Genomic DNA, 11,632 nt, shown 5'->3' with positions numbered 1-11,632 from the left:
TGCACACGTATACATGTATGTATGTGCTGTGTCTGTATACATGTGGCACACACATACTTCAACGTGACAGCCTATGATGTATTTTGATGGCATTGTTCCTTGTCGTGTTTCCCCTTCATGTTCTGTGCTGGCTGATCTCCCGCGAGGCATGGGATAGGGGCTCAAAGGAGGTTTAGGTGTCCATAGCCCGTGTCGTGATACAGACACAAGGACCCAGAATCCTCAGTGCAGCTGGGGGCCGGGGTGGTGGGCATGGACCCAGACCCTTCTTTGTTGGGACTGTTGACGATGAGTAGGGGGAACAGGCTGGCTGCTGTTTTGACGGTTTTTCACTTGCACTGAGGGTGATCTACACAGCAGAGGCGTGGACACAAGGAAGAGCTGCTGGGTGGGCCTTGGGTTAGGGAGTTAGCCACAGACTCTCGGCGGGAGTTACAAACCCAGCCTGGGCTCCCACAGACGTGGGATGAGCCTCTGGGGACAGGTGCCAGCTTCAAACCTGGGGTGTCCCCCTTGCCAGCTCTGGGACCCCGGAAAAGTCCTTCTACCTCTCTTTGCCTCAGTTTGCTCCTCTGCAAAATGGACCTAACACCTACCCCACTGCAGTGAGATGAATGAGGGAGCTCACGCATGTGATAGACTAGGGGACACCCTGGTGTGGGGTTTATCCTCTGATGGCTGCCCATTGTGTGTGGGGGTTTATGCATGAGTCCCAGAAACTAGCGTACCCATTACACGGCTTATCCTCGTCTGGAGACCCTCTCCCTGGGCCCTCACTTGGATTGAATCCTACCCTAGAAGTATTTTCATGACAATTGAAAAAAAAAAAAACCAACTTCATGGACGTTTGCAGAATCGCATAGATTTCCAAAGAGATCAGACTTAAAAAAAGAGAGAGAGAGAGAGCAGGCCAAGGTCAAACACTGAGGTTTTCTTAACCAAGTCATTCTTAATCTGAATAATTTCTATGTTGACCAAATAACGATGACATTCTCAAGTCTTGGTTAACTGTGGGATGTGTTTTCTTGGTGGTCTTTTCCAGAAAGAGCAAAAAGGGCGGGGTAGAGGTAGGTTCCCAGCACCTCGTGACAAAGGCAGAGTTCTCGATGTCCTGGCTACTTCAGCCCCGTTGTTTTGGGTATTTCGATTGGACCCTTTGCTGGAGATTGAGGTCAAAATCTGCCTAAGGGGGGGGCTCTTTGGATTCTGTCTGGCATGATGGACGCGAGGTGCTTTCCCAGCCCACGGAGGAAGGAGAGAAGAATAGGGTTAATATTACCACACGGGATGAACCCCGACATGCCCTGTTGAGAAATAGACAGTATGGCAACACCCCACGTGCCCTTTGATCCCACTGATGTCACAGGGACAGGAAGGACAAGTCCAGAGAAGCAGAAACAGTAGTGGGCACTGGTTTGGGGCTGGCCGTAGGGATGGGGAGAAAACGGGCATCGGGCATCTTTTGGGGGCGATGGAAATGTCCCATAGCTGCACTGTGGTGTCTTGGGGAGGCCTCTACAAACGTACTACCAACCGGCTGAACCGTGTGGGGGGCAAATGGTATCTTGATTTGGCGGTGACGTGGGCAAAGCTGGAGGACGTGATGGTCAGTGACATAAGCCAGACACAAAAGGACAAATACTTTGTGATCCCACGTGTATAAGAGGCCCCTGGTGGCATCGCCTTTATAGGGACGGGTGCAGATGGTGGGGGATAGGAAGGGGCTTCCTTGTTTAGTGGGGTCAGAGTTCCCCTTGTACTCAATGAAGGATTGTGGACACAGACATTGGGGACGGTGGCACAGCTCCGTGAATGTGTGTGACACCACTGACCTGCACACTTAAACGTGGATAACATGGGGAGTTTTGTGTGTATGTGTTTTACCGCAATATAACTGGGAGGAAAAGAAAAAAAAAAAACAAAACAAAAAAACAAAACAGAACAGCTGGGTTGGGAATGTTTGTTCCTTCCCCGTTCAGCAGTTTGGAGAAGTGCCACTGGGCAGAAGTCGATGTCTCTGTGTGACATTTCCCGAGATGCCTCGTGTTATTAAAGTACAGATATCGTCAAATATGCTTAAAGGACAGAGCGTTATAGAATGGAAGCCCCGGCCCCTTCCCCCAGCTTCAGACATTACCAGGCATCAGCCTTCTCCCGTTTTCTCCCCCTGTAGGCACACCCATGTGCGTACATGTGTATATACGCACGTGTGTGTGTGTGTGTACATGCATGGGCGCCCTCACGTATTCATGTGTGCTCATCGTGTGCATGGCCGGGTGTGTGCCTGTGTGTGCACGGACGGACAGACGCCTGCTTGCCTGCACACGGGTACGTTGTGTGCACTTTTGCATGCACGTGTGCACACATGGCTGGATGCCCACATACCGGTGTGAATATGGGTACCTGTGGTGCGTGTGAACGTGTGTGTGTGCATCTCTTTGTTCCAGTATTTTAAGCAAAGCATCAGACTCCAGACCATCGGACACATGAGTATGTACACGCGTACGTCTTACAAAAAAGGATTTCTTTTCAAAAGCTCCATCATCTGAGGCAACAAATCCTTGATTGCACCACACGCCCCGTCCGTGTTGTGCTGCCCCGATGCGTGCCGTGTTCTTCTCAGGAACCCGAATCCACACTCCGTGCAGAGTCTTGTCATTGCAGACCCCGGCGTCTGGCTGGAGGGCACGTGTGGTTCCAAGCGAGATGGTACGTGTCTTTGGAAAGCTGGGGTCTCAGAGGCCAGAAGGAGAAGGGCAGTCCCCTTCTGCGTGGGGAGAACTCAGGGTTGGCTTCAAGGGTCCTATGTCTCAGGGTGCCTCTGGCTCCCCACATGCAGCCAGCCGCTGAATCCCGGTACCACAGCTTTTTAAAAAGTTCACACCTGGATGTACCCATGCACGTGTCTACGTGTATCGGCTGCTTAACAGGTGGACAGGTCGGGTTTCTGGGGAACCCACACACACACACACGCACACACACGCCCAGAGCACACAACATTATTTGCGTGTGGAACTAGAACCAAGGCCAGCCCTGGGATTTCAGGCGGTAGGACACACACGGTGGCATGAAGCGGGGACCTGTGCACTGGGATTCCCAGCAACGGGAAGGACCCGGTGTGATCGCAGCCCCCATCCTCCCGCTAACACCCCACGCTGAGATCGGCCCGCTTGCTGGGCAGTGACCCCGCTGACAGTCCCTTCTGTCCCCCGAGGGCTCCAGGGGCCTGACATCCTGTGGAGGAGGATATTACATAGACAGGCTTCCTCCAGAATCGGGGTCTGCGGCTTCTCACGGGCCGCCGCCATGTTTTGTGCGTCTGGTTTGAGGTTTTCACAGCTTTTGTGCACCAGACGCACCGAGGCCCACGCCCAGAGCCTGGCTGGGGGCGTCTTGCTGGCTCAGGATTTCCGACTGGATGCGGCTGCTGCCTCGACGTTGCTTTCTATGGTTTGGCTTTGGGAGAGTCAGGTAGAGCGGCGGGTCGGGGCTCTTTCCCTGCAGAGTTCGGGTCCCTCGTGCCAGCCTTCTTGGAGCCACCTGTGTGCCCTCAGGTAAATCCTTCTCCAGGTGAGTCTCAAGGGGTCTCTCGGAAGGGTTCCTATGGCGACTTTGAGTTCCAGGCACACACCTGGGCATTCAGGACTCATATGCTCAGGTGCTGTCCCCTGTGGGGACGTTCCAGCTGCAAGGCAGTGGGCAATGACTATGTGGAACCCCGGCGTGGCGTGCAGGGTTTCGAGGGGGCCCCGGAGGCTGACCCTCCATTCCCAAGGGCGAGCGTAGCATGCACTCACCTGCTTTCCCCCTGCACGTGCCTCTGCACACCCCAGACAAGCACGGGCACGAGGCAAACCTACGAAACTGGGTTTGATTCTAAGACCACGCACAGGGAGGGGGACTGAAGCCTCCAGAGGCTGGTGTTGGAGTCCCCAATTTATACACTAACCTCTGGAGTCCACAGCACATAACGGGCAGCTGGAACTGGGGAGTTACTCCCAGAGCAGGTGTCTCTGTGAAGGGTGGCCTCCCACGTCATTTTCAGATTCCACGCGTGGACGTCACTGTGTACACGGAAGAGGGGAGAAGTCACCTCTTGGCCACGTGAGGACTGAGGAGCCGGTGGGTGGGGAGTGCCCTCTGGGACTCAGGCCTTCTCTCTGCAAGCCGCCTTGGGGAGCCTCTGGGTTTGGGGCCCCAGAGATGGCAGCACCAGCCCTGTCCGCCTGGCAGGCCCGTTCCAGAACTAAAAATCTGGAGACGGGGTGCAAAAAGGCATTGGTGCCATTGGAAATCTCTGGGGCCATGTGTTGGGGACTCTCAGGGCGGCTCTGTGGCATCACAAGGGCGGACCCTGCAGGGGTCCCGAGAGCCCTGCGTGCCAAGAGATTGGGTCCCATGACCCAATTTGCAATTTCACAGTGGCCCAGATGGTGCGTCCTGGGGAGGCCCTCACAAACCGGAGACTTAAAACCACAGGGATCAATCCCCTCCCAGCTTTGGAGACCAGTCTGAGATCCAGGCGGGGCAGGGCTGGGCTCCCTCCTGAGGCTCCAGCGCAGGGTCCTTCTTGCTTCTTGCAGCTTCTGGGGCTCCCGGCATCCCTGGGCTGGTGGGCACGTCCCTCCCATCTCTGCCTCCGTCCTCATGTGCCTTCTCCTCTGCATCTGTCTCTCTTCTGTCTCTTACAAGGACACCTGCCATTGGATTTAGGGTCACCCCGATCCAGCAGGTCACATTCTGAGGTCCTGGGTGGACACGGGAATGGGGTCACTGTTCGCTCTAGGACAGCTGTGTCTGTTTTTCTTCCAAAGCAGTGACACCAGAAGCAGGCTCCCCCCACCCCAGGGGCCCCCGGATGGCAGCTATCACGCTCCATCTGTACATGGAACCTGCCGTGGGGAGGCTGCCTGTCACGTAGCCGCTCCTCCCCAGAGGTCCCGGAGTCCGAGGCCGTGCATGCCATTTTTGCTGAATAAAGTATCAAACTTTGCTGTTTCTGGCAAATCCCGGGCTCCTGGAAACCCACTGTTTGTCACCCCAGACCCCCCAGGGATGGGGTTCCTTGTCTTCCCGAAGCAGCACACGAGTCCGGGCTGGTCCAGATGTGCCCTGGGCTCAGGAAGAGACAAGGATGCCCCCGCCCATATGCTGAGGCGGCCAGCAGGCACAAAGGGGCCTCGGGCGCTGATCCTTCCCCAGGCTTTTGTGGTCCATGGTCTTGAGGGGTGTCTGGGTCCCAGAGGGTGCCATGGGTCAGGATAGGTGCGCAAGGCCACCTCACACCCTGGGAGGCCTTGTTTGTGACTCAGGGGCTCTCGGCTGGGAGCAGGAGGCCGAGAACTAGCCAGAGGGCACCTGGGGGCCAGCTGGACCCAGAAGCATGTCCGGGAGCCCGGCAGAAGGTGCGGACGCCCATCGTCCTTCACAGTGCTCAGCCTCAGCAGCATCTCATGTGCCTGGAGAACCCCCACCTGCGTGGGGGTCCTGACCCACATCTTCAGGATGGATGTCCTTCCTGTGTGGACCTTGTAAGTTGTGACATTTTTGTAGATTGTGCGGCTGGAGGAACCAGAGTAACCAAACGCTTTGAAAGCCTTGCAATGGTTGCTCCTGGGGGGATCGGGTGACACGGGGTGCAGGGGACCCTGTGAGCTCTGGAAGAACAGAGGCCAGAGGGGCCCGTCCGCCCTCGTGGGGGTGCATCCCAGCACGCACAGTGACCGAGGTGGGTACAAACAGCAAGTCCAGGCGCCACCAGGCTGGGGAGCAGCACGTGTCCCTGGCGTCCCCGAGCAGGAGGCATAGAGAACAAGGCAAGCAGAGGTTGGGGGTCCATGGGGTCTCAGCTGGGCTGGCTAGATGATCTGTCAGGTTGGGTCGTCATCCTCAGGGAGCAGGGCCAGTCGGCCAGGCCCGCTGTGTCCTGTCCTGTTACACCGCGTGGTGTTCTGTCCTGTTGCTCTGCCGCCGTGTTGGGACACCAGACTCGAGCCCACCGGGGGACCCTCTCTGTGCGCACCGGGCGGATGCGTCATAGGAGCAGCAGGCCCATCTGGGGACCCTCTCCGTGTGCACCGTGATGGATGTGGCCGTAGGAGCCGCAGGCAGGCCGGCGGGGAAGCGCCGTCCCCTCCGTCTCCAGCCGTTACCCCCGCCCCCACTCTGGCAGTGCGGGGCTCAGAACACGCTCTCCTGCCTCTGGAGGCACGGCCGGCTGGGGCCGTCGAGCCCCTCGCAGTGGCCGCTGGACATGGAGCGCGCCGACAGCGTCCGGGCGGAGAACAGGGGGTCCCTGCGCGCGTCCCGGCCGCAGGCCTGCAGCCGCCCGCAGCCCAGGTAGCGCCGCAGCCGCAGCTGGAACTCGCGGGACGCGAAGTAGTACACGAAGGGGTCCAGACAGTTGTTTACGCAGCTGAGGCAGAGCGTGAGCTTGTACACGTGGTAGTAGCTGCCGCCCAGGAACAGGCGGCTGACCATGTGCACCAGCAGCACGAAGTTGTTGGGCGCGAAGCAGGTGACGAAGGCCAGCAGCACCACGATGGCCAGGCTCACGGCGCGGCGCCGCTGGCCGCGGCCGTGCGGGTCCGAGGTGCGCAGCAGCGTCAGGATGGTGGCCGTGTAGCAGGCCACGGTGACCACGAAGGGGATCAAGAACAGCACGATGAACAGCGTGAAGAGGAAGATGGCCCACATGGCCACGCTGGGCAGCATGGTGGACTTGAGCACGTCGAAGCAGGTGACGATGCCCAGCGCCTCCACGGTGTAGGTGAGGTCGGTGCGCGCCAGCGGGGACAGCGCGCCCAGCAGCAGCAGCCAGACGCAGGCGCAGGCGGCCACGGCGTAGCGGCGCCGGCGCCAGCGCGCGGAGGCCAGCGGGTACACGACGCCGAGAAAGCGCTCCACGCTGATGCACGTCATGGTGAGGATGGACGAGTACATGTTGGCGTAGAAGGCCACGGTGACCACGTTGCACAGCAGCTCCCCGAACACCCAGTGGTTCCCGTTGCAGTGGTAGTAGATCTGGAAAGGGAGGACGCTGGCCAGCATCAGGTCCGTGACGCTCAGGTTGATCATGAAGATGACCGACGGGGACTTGGGCCCGATGTGGCAGCAGAGGACCCACAGGGAGAAGAGGTTGCCCGGGATGCTGACCAGCGCCACCAGCGAGTACACGACGGGCAGGACCACCGCGATGGTCGGGTCGCGCAGCATCAGGATGGTGGCGTTGTCCGGACGTGTCAAGTTCATATCCATCCTGGCGTTGCTGCTCCCCGGCTCGCGCGGGTCTGGAAGGCAAGGGGCGCTCGGGTGAGGAGGGGAGCAGGGCGGGACTCCCTGCGGGCCCCCCTCTCTGGCCTCCCCAGCAGTCCCGCACCCTTGTGTGCACCGGCTGTGGTCCCCCTGGGTCACAGAACTGAGCCAATGCGCGCTACATCCTGCAGAGGTGCAGGACTTGGACAATCCCTCCCGTCCTGCTACTGGGACGCGCAGGGAGTGTGCTGCAAGCTACGGCGCAGCGGCTTCATCATCGGGGCCAGGAGGACGCGAGGAGAGGCACGCCACACGGTTGGGGGGGTTACAGACTTACGGAGGTGCAAACCGGGCTTCCAGCTGTGGAAGTTTCTCGGGGACCCCTGGAAGGTGGAGGAGGCGACCCCAGGCCCTCCTGACTCTCGCTGGTGCTCCATCTCGCCTCACGAGGGCGCTGTGTCGTCACCCCTAACGTCCCAGCATCTCCACCCAGGTCACCTGTTCCTGGCCTCCTGCTTCCTTCTGTTTCGAGCTTGGACACCCCGGGTCCGCTCACCTGCATCTGAGGCCCTAATCTTGGGGTGTCCACTGCAGGGGGGGAACTTTGGAGGCTCTGACGAGGGCTCTGGGAGGGCTCCACACAGACCAGGCAGGAAGTCCCCTGCTCCCTCACCAAAGGCCCCACAGCCCCCGCTCCCCATCCATTTAAGGGCATGGCCACGGGTGCAGGGAATAGTGTGCCCACTTGTCACACAGCTGTTTCACATCTCCGCTAAAAGGTAACAACACCCACACGCTTGTCTCAAGATACAGCACGTATGCACCTGTCCCCGCGACCAGACACGCGCCTCCGGCGTGGTTTCAAAACCGCAGCGCCCTCCCAGCCTCCCAGGTCCAGGAAGCCAGATGCCCAGGAGGGCAGCCCTGTCCGGCTGGGGCAGACAGAGCGCCTGACTGGTGTCCACATGACCATCTGGGTCTTACCTCTGCTTTGTTCTCTTGATTTCTCAACTCAGGTCCTGTGCCTTTCCCCGGGCTATGGGCTGGGGGTGGGTGTGGGTTCCATAACAGTCAGAATATACACCAAGAGGGGAGGACATGGCAAACCCCGAGCATTTTGCTTATCCAAGTTTTCCAAAAACAGGGATTTCCTTTCTTTATTGTGGTCCAGGGCCAGGGGACCCCGGTCAGGCCCCGTCTATGCCCTGTCTGTGACCCAGGCCTGACCAGGCAGGGCTGATGGGGGTGGAGGTCTGGCTGCGGGAGGTACAGGTTGTTTGTGCCATGGGTCCCCACTCATCCAGCTGGGCGTGCATGCGAGGGTGTCTGTGAAGGGGTTTCCTAGGTGCGGCTCTGGAGCCAAGCAGCTGCCTTGAAGTAAAGACATGATGCTCTGTCCTGCGGTGGGCCTTGTCTAATCAGGAGAAGGCCTGAAATAGGAAACACTGAGGTTTCTGCGGGGTCAGGTCTCTCCTGAGTCTCCAGCCAGCCCCCCTGCCTTGCAGATTTCAGGCTCACCAGCCCTGCCATCCTGGGAGCCCAGTTCCTTGGTGTAAATTTTTTTTTGTATCTCTATCTATACAAGCCTGTGTGTTTATACGCATACATACACATCCATGTTCTATTACATAGATTTACGCACATGTATGTGTATGCAACCATATCCAATCGTGCATGCAATGCATGGCGTGTATTGTATATGTACCTGTAAACGGACCCGTCCTATTACATGTTTATCCTGCTGCGTGTGTATATGGTCCTTCTATAGCACATGAACCCTACTTCATAAAAATACACGCATGTATTCACACATGTACGCTATCCTATATGCATTCTATCGCATGTGCACACGCATGTGTTTTCTATTACATATATGTTTGCACACACAATAGCTAGAGTACTTGCCCTGCTGCACATACGTGTATGCGTATAGACACACACACACCATCGCGTGCGCTCTGTGGCATACACGTTTATACATACATGCGCACATGCAGGATGTCCATTGTGTACAGGTCTCCCTGCGTATATACACACACTTAAATGGATTCACGCACACGCATCCTCTCACGTGTGTATATATACGCACACACGTGTATATCCTGTGTATGCGTCCCACATGTACAGATGCTGACACCACACACACACGTGTTCTGTGACATGACGTCCCCTTGCGCATGTGCACATGAATGAAGGTGCTAAGTACAGATGTGTGCACATGCGCGTGTACGTGCACACGTGCACGGATGTACCTGTATGCGTACGTGATCGTATACATGCACGCAGCTCGTGTACACGTGCACACATGTGCACGCACACATCTGTGTTGTTTATATGTGCACGCGCATGTTCTGCGGCACACACCCTACTGTGTTCATACACACACATCTCGGTGATGTGCAGCCACAGATGGACGTAGGTCTCCATCCTTTTCTGCCTGTTTCTCTGCAGAATGCTCGCTCACACAGGGGTGACGGACGGACCGCCGAGGGGCCTCGTGGCGGCTGGGAGGTGACTATTAGCTGTTCCTTACATTTGTGCTGATTCTCATCTTAAGAGATGGTAGGTCCCTCACACGTGCTTCCACAGGCAGTGTCGTGGTGGGGCACCAGCTCCGGCCTCTGACCTCCGTCCCCAGGTATGTGCAGAGGCCCAGCCCGTGCCCTGCTCCTTGTCAGGACACGGGTGCTGCTCCTGGGGGATGGGGTCTCCTCTGATGATGCATTTGGCCCCAGGCGCCGTGCACAGCCCACAGGGACCTCGGCAATCAGGGTGCCTGCCCCACGCGGCCCGATCTCTGTCCCTCATTTGCATGAGGCTCAGACATCTGCTGCTTTCCACGACGGCCTCTTTGTTTGTCCTGGTGCAGACATTTTCTCTGATGAAAATCCCTGCATGCTGCGCCCTGGTCACCCCTGCCCCTGGGAGCGTCCGGAGAGACACAGATGGAGACAGACCCGGGGGGATTCTCTGCAGATGGCGCTCTCGGCCCTGGAGGAACATTATGATGTGTGAGTGGAAGTGGGAACCCCTTCCCACATCTTAGTTATCTGTGTCCATGTGTGCAAGCGGGACCTGGCACGGCGGGACCTGGTACAGAGACACGTGGCCTGGCGTTGCGGACACCCACGAACATGAACTGGAATCCCGGCGGGGGACCCTGGAAACCCGCTCCCCTGCCCCCTTTGCAGCTGGTTTGCCTTTTAGGTTTCACAGACTGATGAAGCGTGCTGGGAGGACCGAGGGCGAGCGGCTCTCCAGGAATCAGCCTGGAATATGGAAACCACATTGGACGCAGCAGGTGAGAACCGTCTCCCGCTGCTGCTGGAACCGAACTCGCGTTTCTTCTGCGGACCTCCCAGCCCGGGCTCTTCCGCTCCCATGGAGAAGTGTGCAAAGCTGTACACCCCGCTGCTGGCTGCCCATCCCTCGCACCCCTCCCTGAAAGTCGAGGTGTTTTCTTTGGTTTAAACAGTATGGGGGGATTGCCTTGGCGGTTTCCTTCTCCGCTCCGTCCACCTGGACCGTATCTGGCTTCTCCACTTTCGAGTGCTGGAAAAAAGCCGTCAAACGTTGAAAGTCAGGGGGAAAGAGAGCGCTGTGTGTGCCTTTTCTGGGTTTTGGAGACAGTGCCTGCATGGGGCAGGCCGCCTTAGGGTCAGCTGAGGATGTTTAGTGGGGGCTCGAGGACACATCTTTATGGTGCCTTCAGGGAGGGTGACATGTGACATTGAGTTGACGGTGCAGCCGGCACACCACGGCTCCTTGGGGACATGGGGCTGTCTGCAGGCCGGAGGAGAGGGCCTCCTAGAACCCGTCCATCTACGAGAAATGAGTGTCGGTGAAGCCGTCCTGTCCGTCACTGTGATTCTGTGATCGTGGCTTGAGCTGACCCATTCACTATACTGATGGCCTCAGACCATAGCTGCTGGCCGTGCCCCAGCTACACTGATGGCCTTAGTCCATTGCTGCTGGCCCCTCCAGTCATTATACTGATGGCCCCAGGCCTTTGTGGCTGGCTCCTCCAGCCATTATACTGATGGCCCCAGGCCATTGCGCTGGCCCCTCCAGATGTAATGCTGATGGCCCCAGGCCATTGCTGCCGACCCCTCCAGCCATTATACTGATGGCCTCAGACCATTGCTGCTGGCTCCACCACCCATTATACTGGTAACTTCAGACCATTTCTGCTGGCCCCTCCAGTCACTGTACTGATGGCCTCAGTCCATTGCTGCTGGCCCCACCACCCATTATACTGATGGCCTCTGGCTGTTGCTGCTGGCCTCTCCAGCCATTATACTGATGGCCTCAGGCCGTTGCTGCTGGCCCCGCTCACACTGTGATTGCACAGGAGCTCCTGTGACCCCATGGGTCACAC

At 57.9% G+C, this 11,632-nt stretch overlaps 1 protein-coding gene across 1 annotated transcript; it reads right to left on the bottom strand.

Annotated features, from left to right (window-relative positions):
• Positions 1-6,090: 6,090 nt before the first annotated feature.
• P2RY8 (P2Y receptor family member 8) lies at positions 6,091-7,394 on the bottom strand. The gene has a single exon (XM_032880252.1). The coding sequence runs from the start codon at positions 7,255-7,257 to the stop codon at positions 6,181-6,183; it is 1,077 nt and encodes a 358-aa protein (XP_032736143.1). The 5' UTR covers positions 7,258-7,394; the 3' UTR covers positions 6,091-6,180.
• Between the last annotated feature and the right edge of the window lie 4,238 nt (positions 7,395-11,632).

The sequence above is a fragment of the Lontra canadensis genome, unplaced genomic scaffold (assembly GCF_010015895.1).
Source record: "Lontra canadensis isolate GAN:19392208 unplaced genomic scaffold, GSC_riverotter_1.0 scaffold68, whole genome shotgun sequence".
Taxonomy (NCBI): Eukaryota; Metazoa; Chordata; class Mammalia; order Carnivora; family Mustelidae; genus Lontra; species Lontra canadensis.
The sequence above is the reverse complement of the archived record's forward strand: the minus strand, read 5'-3'. Positions and strand labels throughout refer to the sequence as shown.

What these genes read in the sequence shown, in the direction of transcription:
- P2RY8 (XM_032880252.1), bottom strand. Translation starts at nt 7,257, where the DNA reads ATGGATATGAACTTGACACGTCCGGACAACGCCACCATCCTGATGCTG.